Here is a 14,117-nt window from a genome sequence, read left to right on the forward strand (position 1 = left end):
AATTTCTTGGATCAAGAGCCCTCACCGGCATCAAGGACCTTTTTTTCTTTTATTTAGGATTTGCCATACCGTGCGTAGGTATACAGTACAGATGTTATGACGACTTAACCTAAGGTATCTCTAATGTTGGCTAATATGTCTCTCAGTATATAGCACAATATATATTTTATCAGGGCTACAATCTCCTATAGATATTATAGATAATACCAGGTCCAAAGTATATGTTCAGTGTTCAGAAACTCCTGTAGCAGTACCTCATAGTGCAGTAGTAGAAGGTTCGGCTCATAACCAAAAAGTACTTAGGTTGAACCCTGGGCTGAGACCTATGTGGACAAGGCTAACACTTGGTGCTCCTATTACTTAGCAGTAAATAGATGCCTTCGAGTTTATCCACTCTTGTAGATTTCACCTTAGTTCTTCAAGCACCTAACTAGAAACAAATACAGTATATATCTGTTTTATATTGATCCTTTGAACTAAATCTTTATAGTAATTCTTTGTAAATAAAAGCAGGAATATCTTAATTATTTTAAAAAGCAAAAGGTATACACTAATAAATTTTAAAAAATTGTCTGCTTAGTTAAGTTCTCAACACCTGCAATTTATTTCTTTATAGCTGAAATCTTCAAAAAATATGTTTTAAGTAATCTTTCAAAAATTTGAATTATTATTCACCACCTTCAAATTTTTTTTTTTTTCAACAAGTCGGCCGTCTCCCACCGAAGCAGGGTGACCCAAAAAAGAAAGAAAATCCCCAAAAAGAAAATGCTTTCATCATCATTCAACACTTTCACTACACTCACACATAATCACTGTTTTTGCAGAGGTGCTCAGAATACAAAAGTTTAGAAGCATATACGTATAAAAATACACAACATATCCCTCCAAACTGCCAATATCCCAAACCCCTCCTTTAAAGTGCAGGCATTGTACTGTACTTCCCATTTCCTGGACTCAAGTCCGACTATATGAAAATAACCGGTTTCCCTGAATCCCTTCACTAAATATTACCCTGCTCACACTCCAACAGATCGTCAGGTCCCAAGTACCATTCGTCTGCATTCACTCCTATCTAACACGCTCATGCACGCTTGCTGGAAGTCCAATCCCCTTGCCCACAAAACCTCCTTTACCCCCTCTCTCCAACCCTTTCGAGGACGACCCCTATCTCGCCTTCCTTCCCCTATAGATTTATATGCTTTCCATGTCATTCTACTTTGATCCATTCTCTCTGAATGACCACACCACCTCAACAACCCCTCTTCTGCCCTCTGACTAATACTTTTATTAACTCCACACCTTTTCCTAATTTCAACACTCCGAATTTTCTGCATAATATTTACACCACACATTGCCCTTAGACAGGACATCTCCACTGCCTCCAACCGTCTCCTCGCTGCTGCATTTACCACCCAAGCTTCACACCCATATAAGAGTGTTGGTACTACTATACTTTCATACATTCCCTTCTTTGCCTCCATAGATAACGTTTTTTGACTCCACATATACCTCAATGCACCACTCACCTTTTTTCCCTCATCAATTCTATGATTAACCTCATCCTTCATAAATCCATCCGCCGACACGTCAACTCCCAAGTACAGTGGACCCCCGCATAACGGACGCCTTGCATAGCGGACAATCCGCATAGCGGACAATCCGCATAGCGGACGCTTTGATCGCTAAAATTTTGCCCCGCATAGCGCCCAAAAACCCGCTCAGCGGCCTTCGTCCGAGACGCGTCCAATGTGCGGCCTGAGCCACGCTCACATGTTCCGCGGGTGGCATTGTTTACCAGCCAGCCTCCGCGGTAACATCCAAGCATACAATCGGAACATTTTGTATTATTACAGTGTTTTTGGTGATTTTTTTCTGGAAAATAAGTGACCATGGGCCCCAAGAAAGCTTCTAGTGCCAACCCCACAGCAATAAGGGTGAGAATTACTATGGAGATGAAGAAAAAGATCATTGATAAGTATGAAAGTGGAGTGCGTGTCTCCGAGCTGGCCAGGTTGTATAATAAACCCCAATCAACCATCGCTACTATTGGTGGTACAGCTGCTGCTGCTGCTGTATCACCGTCAGCTGCTGCTGCACTGTCAGCTGCTGCTGCTGTACCACCGTCAGCTGCTCCTGCTGCTGTAGTACCGTCTGCTGCTGCTGTAGCATCATCTGCTGCTGCTGTAGCATCGTCTGCTGCTGCTGTAGCATCGTCTGTTGCTGCTGTAGCATCGTCTGTTGCTGCTGTACCACCATCAGCTGCTGCTGCTGCTGTAGCATCGTCTGCTGCTGCTGCTGCTGTAGCATCGTCTGCTGCTGCTGTAACATCGTCAGCTGCTGCTGCTGCTGCTGTAACATCGTCAGCTGCTGCTGCTGCTGCTGTAGCACCGTTGTTGGTGTGGCTTATTGAGAATACCAAGAAACAATTAACCCCAGAGGATTTGCCACCCAGGATAGCCCAAAAAAGTCAGTGTCATCGAAGACTGTCTAACTTATTTCCATTGGGGTCCTTAATCTTGTCTCCCAGGATGCAACCCAGACCAGTCGACTAACACCCAGGTGAACAGGGAAAATGCCTGGAACTAGTGCTCATATTGGTGAATTTAGAGCCAGCAAAGGTTGGTTTGAGAGATTTAAGAATCGTAGTGACATACACAGTGTGATAAGGCCTGTTCTGGAAGAAAATACCAAACAGGACCTACAGTACTCAGGAGGAAAAGGCACTCCCAGGACACAGTGTCTCATCAGTCATTGCTGCATCTTCAATAAAGGTAAGTGTCATTTATTCTTCATTTAGTAGAGTAGTACATGCACAATATATATTGTGCATGTACTACTCTAGTATTGTGCATGTATCCTTCTCTTTGTGTGTAGGAAAATGTATATTTCATGTGGTAAAATTTTTTTTTTTCAAACTTTTGGGTGTCTTCCACGGATTAATTTGATTTCCATTATTTCTTATGGGGAAAATTCATTCACATAGCGAACATTTCGCATAACAGCCAGCCCTCTTGCACGGATTAAGGTCGCTATGCGGGGGTCCACTGTATCTGAAAACATTCACTTCTTCCATACTCCTCCTCCCCAATTTGATATCCAATTTTTCTTTATCTAAATCATTTGATACCCTCATCACCTTACTCTTTTCTATGTTCACTTTCCACTTTCTACCTTTACACACATTCCCAAACTCATCCACTAACCTTTGCAATTTTTCTTGAGAATCTCCCATAAGCACAGTATCATCAGCAAAAAGTAACTGTGTTAATTCCCATTTTGAATTTGATTCCCCATAATTTAATCCCACCCCTCTCCCGAACACCCTAGCATTTACTTCTTTTACAACCCCATCTATAAATGTATTAAACAACCATGGTGACATTACACATCCCTGTCTAAGACCTACTTTTACCGGGAAGTAGTCTCCTTCTCTTCTACACACCCTAACCTGAGCCTCACTATCCTCATAAAACTCTTTACAGCATTTAGTAACTTACCACCTATTCCATATACTTGCAACATCTGCCACATTGCTCCCGTATCCACTCTATCATATGCCTTTTCTAAATCCATAAATGCAATAAAAACTTCCCTACCTTTATCTAAATAACTGTTCACATATATGCTTCAATGTAAACACTTGATCTACACATCCCCTACCCACTGTGAAACCTCCTTGCTCATCCGCAATCCTACATTCTGTCTTGCCTCTAATTCTTTCAATTATAACCCTACCGTACACTTTACCTGGTATACTCAATAAACTTATTCCTCTATAATTTTTACAATCTCTTTTGTCCCCTTTCCCTTTATATAAAGGGACTATACATGCTCTCCGCCAATCCCTAGGTACCTTCCCCTCTTTCATACATTTATTAAACAAAAGTACCAACCACTCCAACACTATATCCCCCCCTGTTTTTAACATTTCTGTCATGATCCCATCAGTTCCAGCTGCTTTACCCCCTTTCATTCTATGTAATGCCTCGTGTACCTCCTCCACACTTACATTCTGCTCTTCTTCACTTCTAAAAGATGGTATACCTCCCTGACCAGTGCATGAAATTACCATCTCCCTTTCTTCCTCAACATTTAACCCTTTGACTGTCGCGGCCATATATATACGTCTTACGAGGTACCGTGTTTGACGTATATATACTCATAAATTCTAGCGGCTTCAAATCAAGCAGGAGAAAGCTGGTAGGCCCACATGTGAGAGAATGGGTCTGTGTGGTCAGTCTGCACCATATAAAAAAAATCCTGGAGCACGCAGTGCATAATGAGAAAAAAAAAACTTCGACCGTTTTTTTAATTAAAATGCCGACTTTGTGGTCTATTTTCGTATAGTATTTATGATTGTATTCTCGTTTTCTTGGTCTCATTTGATAGAGTGGATAACATATTATAGAAATAGAGGTGATTTTGATTGATTTTACTATAAAAAGAACCTAGAAATGGAGCTCAAAGTAGGGGAAATGTTTGATTTTTGCCAGTGTTCAAAAGTAAACAAATGATGCCATTGTCCAATAAATGTCCAGCTAGCCATTCTAATATGCAGTCATGAATGGGTTGATGTTATTTATACAATTATTACAGTATTGCAGTAGTCTGCATAATAGTAAGTCTTCTATTTTTTGTTTGAATAAAAATTCAAAATAGAAAGCAAGAGTAATATCAGAGGGGCCTGGAGACATGACTGATGAACAAAGAAAATGTTATTTTAGAGCCAGGAATGTCTGCATTGTTCATTCTGGACCTTATTTTGAAATGGTCATATTTTTTAGTTTTCGTGAAATTGGCCAAATTGCAAATTTCTGACCACATTATTAGGTAGTTGAAATCGGTAAATGGGCAATTTCTTGTACTCAATCGATAGAAAAAATGGAGTTCTAAAGAAATAGCTATGAGTTTGGGCGACTGGAACAACGGAATTAGCCGAAAATAGGGCGCAAAGTGGGCGAAATCGCCGATTTGTAAACAGCGCCGAGGTCGCTAACTTCGTGAGAGCATAATTCCGTCAGTTTTCCATAAAATTTCGTTTTTTTGGTGTCATTTCACAAGAAAAAAAATAATTTTTTTTTTAAATTTTGCGACACCAGGAGACACCTCAGGATTGGGGGTTGCGACAGTCAAAGGGTTAAAAGTTCCTCAAAATATTCTCGCCATCTACCTAATCTATGTAGTAACACTCTTCAGGTCACTTGTTCTATCTAGGCTGGAATATTGCTGCACACTAACAGCACCTTTCAAGGCAGGTGAAATTGCTGACCTAGAAAATGTACAGAGAACCTTCACGGCACGCATAACGGAGATAAAACACACCAATTACTGGGAGCGCTTGAGGTTCCTGAACCTGTATTCCCTGGAACGCAGGCGGGAGAGATACATGATTATATACACCTGGAAAATCCTAGAGGGACTAGTACTGAACTTGCACACGAAAATCACTCACTACGAAAGCAAAAGACTTGGCAGACGATGGAACATCCCCCCAATGAAAAACAGGGGTGTCACTAGCACATTAAGAGACCATACAATAAGTGTCAGGGGCCCGAGACTGTTCAACTGCCTCCCAGCATACATAAGGGGGATTACCAACAGACCCCTGGCAGTCTTCAAGCTGGCACTGGACAAGCACCTAAAGTCGGTTCCTGATCAGCCGGGCTGTGGCTCGTACGTTGGTTTGCGTGCAGCCAGCAGTAACAGCCTGGTTGATCAGGCTCTGATCCACCAGGAGGCCTGGTCACAGACTGGGCCGCGGGGGCGTTGACCCCCGGAACTCTCTCCAGGTAAACTCCAGGTAATACCTCCCTCTCCCCATATACTAACTCCCCTACTCTGTTTTTAACTGACAAATCCATACTTTTCCTAGGCTTTCTTAACTTGTTTAACTCCAAAATTTTTTCTTATTTTCATTAAAATTTCTTGACAGTGCCTCTCCCACTCTATCATCTGCTCTCCTTTTGCACTCTCTTCACCTTTCTTTTACTCTCCATATACTCTGCTCTTCTTATAACACTTCTGCTTTGTAAAAACCTCTCATAAGCTAACTTTTTCTCTTTTATCACACCCTTTACTTCATCATTCCACCAATCACTCCTCTTTCCACCTGCCCCCACCCTCCTATAACCACAAACTTCTGCCCCACATTCTAATACTGCATTTTTAAAACTATTCCAACCCTCTTCAACCCTCCCACTACTCATCTTTGCACTAGCCCACCTTTCTGGCAACAGTCGCTTATATCTCCCCCGAACTTCCTCCTCCCTTAGTTTATACACTTTCACCTCCCTCTTACTTGTTGTTGCCACCTTCCTCTTTTCCCATCTACCTCTTACTCTAACTGTAGCTACAACTAAATAATGATCCGATATATCAGTTGCCCCTCTATAAACATGTACATCCTGGAGCCTACCCATCAACCTTTTATCCACCAATACATAATCTAACAAACTACTTTCATTACGTGCTACATCATACCTTGTATATTTATTTATCCTCTTTTTCATGAAATATGTATTACTTATTACCAAATCTCTTTCCTTCAAAATACTCTACAATAATGCATATCAATAAATTGACACTACATTGTATACAATACAATACTCTACTGCACTCCTTCAGTACCATATGTAATGAAGGTCTCAAATGTATGTGTTTTTGCCTTTTTAACAAATGTATAAAGCCACTCAGCATAATATCAGTATCCTTATATTTCAGGGGGAAAGCGAGATGAGAAACTTATTTTACCTCTTAATGACTCCATTAGCTTCACTTTGAGTCAGGATGATATGTGTGCAAAGACAACAGTTACTATTTCTCCAAAATTCACAGAGGACAAATTTTGGCTGAATGGAAAGTAAGTGTGTGTATTTGCATCAACTTATTTGCTTCTAATTGGATATCTTGTGGTACCCTTTTTAAATGATTTACTGTAATCTATGTAGTATTTCTTATAATGGAGCTGATAGAATTGAACTGTAAGTAATTTATATTTTAGTGGGGCCACATTTGACCAGGAGCTTATTATAATCTTCCAACATGTAATGATTAACAGGGCCTGCCAAATCTCTTCATCTTCTAGATGAAGGATTATGTTCACAAGGAAGCATTAAACCTGAAAGGGTCATACAGAGCATGGGAAATAGGCAGTCATGTTTAATCTAAGGAAGGAATAGTTAGTTACTAAATTTGTGGATCAAGAGCCTATCACTAGCATGAATGCACCCCTCTTGAAGGGTCTAGAATTCTAAGTGCAAAATGGTGTCTGCAAATGAAAATTGTTTCCCAATAAGCTCTTCAGGTCTTGAGATACAGGAAGAGGATCTGGAGACAGTTGAATCCATAGCTAGCTCTAGATTCTTGAAACATTTACAGTTCTTAATTTTCAGTGAATCAATTTCTCAAACTTTTTAAAGATTTTTTATTATATTAGCCATTTTTCACCAAGGTAAGTTTTTGTAGAATATAAAAATAATAATAATAAGCTCTGTACTATATATACTTATTTATTATTTTGTATTAGATTATATTCATTTGGCTGCTTATCTTGCTACCATTCTAATTGCCAACACATCATTTCAGAGAAGAATCACTAGAAAACCCAAGAATACAGAATTGCCTGAAAGAGAGTAAGTTACAACTTTACCATTATATTAAAATGTCTTCCTTATGCAATTGTTTGTTTATCTGGCTCTTAATGATAATGACACTTGATTATTTAAAACTATATTGGATGTAATGTTTCAAGCAACTCATAAACACAAATAATTATTTAAAATTTGTGCAGTATTTATATTTATAATTAAATGGCTGTATGTTATTATAAAAAAAATTATGTGCAGCAGTTAATTGTAGGTTTTTTATTTTTATTAATACATTGGCCATTTACCACCAAGGTAGGGTGGCCCGAAAAAGAACAACTTTCACCATCATTCACTTCGTCACTGTCTCCCCAGAGACGAGCTTACACTACAGTTATAAAACTGCAACATTAACACCCCTCCTTCAGAGTGCAGGCACTGTACTTCCCATCTTCAGGACTCAAGTCTGGCCTGCCAGTTTCCCTGAATCCCTTTATAAATATTACTGTGCTCACACTCCAACAGCATGTCAAGTCCTAAAAACCATTTGTCTCCATTCGCTCCTATCTAACATGCTCATGCATGCTTGCTGGAAATCCAAGCCCCTCACACACAAAACCTCCTTTACCCTCTTCCTTCAACATTTCCTAGGCCAACCTCTACTTCTCCTTCCCTTCACTAACGATTTATACATTCTCAAAGTCATTCTGTTTTGTTCCTTCCTTTCTACATGTCCGAACCACTTCAACAACCCCTCCTCATCCCTCTGGATAGTAGTTTTGGTAATCCCGCACCTCCTCCTAATTTCCAAACTGCGAATTCTCTGCATTATATTCACACCACACATTGCCCTCAGACATGACATTTCCATTGCCTTCTCCTTGTTGCAACATTCACCACCCTTGCTTTGTACCCATATAAGAGTAATGGTATAACTATACTCTTATACATTCCCCTCTTTTCTTCCATGGACAAAGTTCTTTGTCTCCACAGACTCCTCAATGCACCACTCGCCTTTTTCCCCTCGTCAATTCTATGACTCGCCTCATCTTTCATAGACCCATCTGCTGACATGTCCACTCCTAAATATCTGAACACATTCACCTCCTTACTATCTCCCTCCAATCTGATATGCAATCTTTTGTTGACATTTTTTTTTGTTATCCTCATCATCATACTCTTTCTTATATTCACTTTTAATTTTCTTCTCTTACATACCCTACCAAACTCATCCACCAACCTCTGCAACTTCTCTTCAGAATCTCCCAAAGGCACAGTGTCATCAGCAATGAGCAACTGTGACAACTCCCACTTTGTGTTAGATTCTTTATCTTTTAACCCCACACCTCTTGCCAACACGTGAACATTCACTTCTCTTATATAATCCCATCTATAAATATATTGAACAACCATAATGACATCACACATCCTTGTCTAAGGCCTACTTTTATTGGGAAATAATCTCCCTCTCTCCTACACACTCTAACCTGAGCCTCACTATCCTCGTAAAAACTCTTCACTGCTTTCACTAACCTACCTCCTATTCCATACATTTGCAACATCTGCCACCTTACCCCCCTATCCACCCTGTCATATGCCTTTTCCAAATCCACACCCCTACCCTTCCTGAAACCTTGTTTATCTGCTGTCCTACTCACTGTCTTACTCTTAATTCTTTCAATAATAACTCTACCATACACTTTACTAGGTATACTCAACAGACTTTCTTCTTTCTTTCAACACACCGGCCATATCCCACCGAGGCGGGGTGGCCCAAAAGGAAAAACGAAAGTTTCTCCTTTTACATTTAGTAATATATACAGGAGAAGGGGTTACTAGCCCCTTGCTCCCGGCATTTTAGTCGCCTCTTACGACACGCATGGCTTACGGAGGAAGAATTCTGTTCCACTTCCTTATGGAGATAAGAGGAAATAAACAAGAACTAGAAAGAAAATAGAAGAAAACCCAGAGGGGTATGTATGTGTATATATGCTTGTACATGTATGTGTAGTGTGACCTAAGTGTAAGTAGAAGCAGCAAGACGTACCTGAAACCTTGCATGTTCATGAGACAGAAAAATGGACACCAGCAATCCTACCATCATGTAAAACAATTACAGGCTTTCGTTTTACACTCACTTGGCAGGATGGTAGTACCTCCCTGGGTGGTTGCTGTCGACCAGCCTACTACCTAGAACTCGACAGACTTATTCCCCTATAATTTTTGCACTCTTTTTGTCCCCTTTGCCTTTGTACAAAGGAACTATGCATGCTCTCTGCCAATCCCTAGGTACCTTACTCTCTTCCATACATTTATTAAATAAAAGTACCAACCACTCCAAAACTATATCCCCACCTGCTTTTAACATTTCTGTCTCTATCCTATCAATCCCAGCTGCCTTACCCCCTTTCATTCTCTCCTCTGCCTCATGAACTTCCCCCACACTCACAACTCGCTCTTCCTCGCTCCTACAAGATCTTATTCCTCTTTGCTCTATACACGAAATCACAGCTTCCCTATCTTCATCAACATTTAACAATTCCTCAAAATATTCCCTCCTTCTTCCTGATACCTCTAACTCTCCATTTAATAACTCTCCTCTCCTATTTTTAACAATCAAATCCATTCGTTCCCTAGGCTCCCTCAACTTGTTAATATCACTCCTAAACTTTTCTCATTTTCAACAAAATTTGTTAATATCTCACCCATTCTCTCATTTGCTCTCTTTTACATTGCTTCACCACTCACTCAACCTCTCTTTTTCTCTCCATATTCTCCTCCCTCCTTGCATCACTTCTACTTTGTAAAAACCCTCACATATGCCAACTTTTTCTCTCTTACTACTCTCTTTACATCATTATTCCACCAGTCACTGTTCTTCCCTCCTATGCCTACTTTCCTGTAACCACAAACTTCTGCTGAACACTAACACTACAATTTTAAATGTACTCCATAAATCTTCAACCCCATTATGTAGTATATATTATAGGATATAAAATGTTAGAAGTTTTGTCACTTAGCTGAAAACTTGTTTGAAAAAATTATAATAATATTAGAGTAGAGCTTGAATTGAAATAGTGAACATTATGCACATTTTAAGCTAGAGGCTACTTTTTATGGCAAAACATTTGATAAAATACTTTAATAAATAATAGTTTTACTATTTATGTGTTACACCATGCAAGATATAAATAATGTCATAAGCTATAATTTTGTCTTCCTAATTTCCAGTTATAATTTTTTCACCTGTCTTTGATGCAACCTGTTACTCCCACTCTTTTTCCCATTCTGTTACAGAATCATCCTTTCATCCAGTAGGTGATGAATTGCCATGACCTTTACTGTTCTCTGGTATTTAAATCATTAAAAGATTTATTAATGTGGTTCAGTCTGCCTTTCTCAGGTTTGTTTGCTTCTTAAATAAGTATCATCCTATGGTAGCTAGATCAGATGATGTACATGTTCCTGTATTGCAATACCTACTCCTGCCAACACTGTCTTTTGTCTTGCACTTCATCAGTGTATCTGTTTTGAAGGCATCCTCTCCCTTTAATAAAAAACTGCAGTTCTTCCTTTTTTGGAGTCCCTGGGTATGTTGGGGTGTAACACTTTTACAGTGTTAACCCATTACTTTTACCAGCTCCATTTATATTGGCCCATTGCTCCTATCAGCTCCATTGGTAAACTGCTTAAATGTATGGTTAACAGGATATTTTATGTACAGGTAGTCCTTGAAGGCCCAGAATTTTGATCTCCATCAGTTTGTGTTTATACTCCATAGAGCCACAAATTTATAATGGCTGACTTTTTTGACCTTGAGAAGACTTATGATATCACCTAGCAATATCAGATCTTGTACTAGTCTCGTTCATTACGAGTTTTTTACTTGGATACTTTTGTATTGAGGTCAGTAAGAGCCTGAAGAATAAAAACCACAATAACTTTGCTGGAACAATATACATAGCATAAAACATTATTAGGCATAATACATCATATAGATTACGTATTACATATGGATGATGAAAAAGTGTATAAAACATATTTCAACTCTTTTGTTTACAATTTCAGTTCGTCGGCGAGCTTCAAAAAGAAAATTGGAAGGGTCAGCTGAAGATATATTGAACTGGCATATACATATATGTTCAGCTAACAATTTTCCCACTGCTGCTGGTTTGGCCTCCTCAGCTGCTGGGTATGCATGTCTTGGTAAGTCAGGCTGTCAACATCTGTGACATCTTTCCTCTGGGAGCTTCTCTTTGTTGAAGTAATGGCCTCAGGTAGACTCTCCCAAGACTTGGAAAAACCTTCAAGCATTGACATTTCGAGTAGGAAAACTTTAAATGTTTGTCTGAGAATTCCACATTTTGGTTTGTTATGAGTATGACACCCTTCATGGGAGGTGCCTTGATTCTGGTGAAGGGCACTTGATCCATGGTATTTGAGCTACCCTCCTCTTCCTAACATCAACTAGGATTACTGTACTTCCATTTCCTATGGGTTTAGAACTTCTTCAAGTATTTAATAATTCTTTAACAATAATATATTGAGTATCACATTCATGAAAGTTTCTACCAGTACTTATTTGCACGGAGAAGTAAGTAGGCCAAAACAATATCCTTTTAAAAGTAAGAAAATGCTGCATTTTTTCTGAATTTGTACTTTATTCCTATTAAATGAAATACAGTATACCTTTATACAACACATTTTATTGATGCATGTTTTTACTTTATTGTGGGTCATAGTACCGTCTTGCAGTCCTCTAGTTCTACACCATCCTGTTATCTTGAAAGAATGCCGTTAAGCCTGGTTGAAAATAAAAAAAAGTTAAAATATCCTCACTCCTCTGGCAGTGCCCAGATCAATATTTAATCATATCAGATAACTGACTCCTTTCCTTACCTATTACCAACCACCCATGTCTAAGCCATACACAAAATGGCAAAATGAATAATCTGCAGAAAAGCTCAGGCATATAGCATTATGTTTTGCTGTAATTACTGTAATTAGATGCACAGTAGTAAATATATACCAGAAGTGTTAATTGTATGTACAGTATGTGAAACTGGAACTTTTTCTTCATCCATTGTATGGGTTAGGTAACATTTTGGTAGGCATGCTCGCCACCACTCACAGTGAGTTGTGCACCACTTAGCACTATATGCAAAACTCAACATAATTCTCACATTTTTCTTTTTTTCAACAAACCGGCTGTATCCCACCGAGGCAGGGTGGCCCAAAAAAGAAAAACCAAAGTTTCTCTTTTTAAATTTAGTAATTTATACAGGAGAAGGAGTTACTAGCCCCTTGCTTCCGGCATTTTAGTCGCCTCTTACGACACGCATGGCTTACGGAGGAAGAATTCTGTTCCACTTCCCCGTGGAGAAATTCTCGTATACCTGTAACAAAAATTACTCTGACCTATACTGTATTGGGTGAGTAATGTAGGTACAGTATTAAGTACTTTAGTTTTTCAGTCACTAAAAGTACGGTAAGTTGTTTCTTTAGCATTGTAAGAGAAAAGCTTGATGTGTGGGTAGGAGACTACCACACATCACAACTAGCTCACATATTAGAGAAGAAACTCGCTTGGTCCTGGACCATTATCGATTCATTGGTGACTTGCAACTTAATAATGATCAATGATGGACTAAAAGCATTCTTCTTGTTTTGTTTCCAGTGTGTAGACTGGGTGTCAGTTGCTCTAGTTATAGTATTGACTTTTATTCTTCACCGGTATTAACCATGCACTTAACTTAGGCTGTCAATATGTGTACAAAATACTTAACTTTGAGACTAAAGCATTCTATTTTGTAGGAAATAATTTGAGATGGGACCTATCAACCGTAGATGTTCACTTCATATCATTTAAGAAAGAATTTATTAAGCATACGTGCCACCAGGCTTCATGTGCTATGCACCACGTAGTCCTCTGAGCACAAAAGTTCAAATTCATTTCCTAAAAGATTTGACACATTTTTTTTACCTATACAGTGGACCCCCGGTTAACGAACTTTTTTCATTCCAGTAGTATGTTCAGGTGCCAGTACTGACCGAATTTTTTCCCATAAGGAATATTGTGAAGTAGATTAGTCCATTTCAGACCCCCAAACATACACGTACAAACGCACTTACATAAATACACTTACATAATTGGTCGCATTTGGAGGTGATCGTTAAGCGGGGGTCCACTGTATTTGGTGATTTTTGCAGGTATTAGTATTACGCAGTGTAACAGTATTGTGCTATGTAAGAAGAACACTTATCATCACTTTTGAGCCAATTATTTTTTCGTTTTTGAGTTCATGTTTTTTTTTAGTTAGAACCCTTTGATTTCTTAGAATGGTGTTTACTGGGAAAATAGACCTCATCGAACAGTGCCCCTTTAAACAAAATTTATTTTGTGGGGAAACACACCTATAGTGTTGAATGAGGTTGTCTGTACAGTATTTGCTAATACATGTATGCCAATATTTTGCAGGTCTAATACTGGTTGTCTATCAGGATAAAATATGTACATTGTATTTAATGAAGTAC

At 39.0% G+C, this 14,117-nt stretch overlaps 1 protein-coding gene across 3 annotated transcripts in view; it reads left to right on the top strand.

Annotated features, from left to right (window-relative positions):
• The window catches only part of Mvd (mevalonate diphosphate decarboxylase), a 40,312-nt gene that overhangs the window by 908 nt on the left and 25,287 nt on the right, over window positions 1–14,117 (top strand). For 2 of the 3 annotated variants that reach the window (XM_053799100.2, XM_053799099.2), the window contains exons 2-4: window positions 6,721–6,859; window positions 7,585–7,631; window positions 11,652–11,789. In XM_053799100.2, the coding sequence (XP_053655075.1) occupies window positions 6,721–6,859; window positions 7,585–7,631; window positions 11,652–11,789 (324 nt within the window). Of the gene's footprint in view, window positions 1–6,720; window positions 6,860–7,584; window positions 7,632–11,651; window positions 11,790–14,117 lie in introns of those variants that run through there. The other variant, XM_053799101.2, reaches the window with a different exon arrangement.

Source organism: Cherax quadricarinatus, chromosome 66, assembly GCF_038502225.1.
Source record: "Cherax quadricarinatus isolate ZL_2023a chromosome 66, ASM3850222v1, whole genome shotgun sequence".
In the NCBI taxonomy this organism is placed as follows: Eukaryota; Metazoa; Arthropoda; class Malacostraca; order Decapoda; family Parastacidae; genus Cherax; species Cherax quadricarinatus.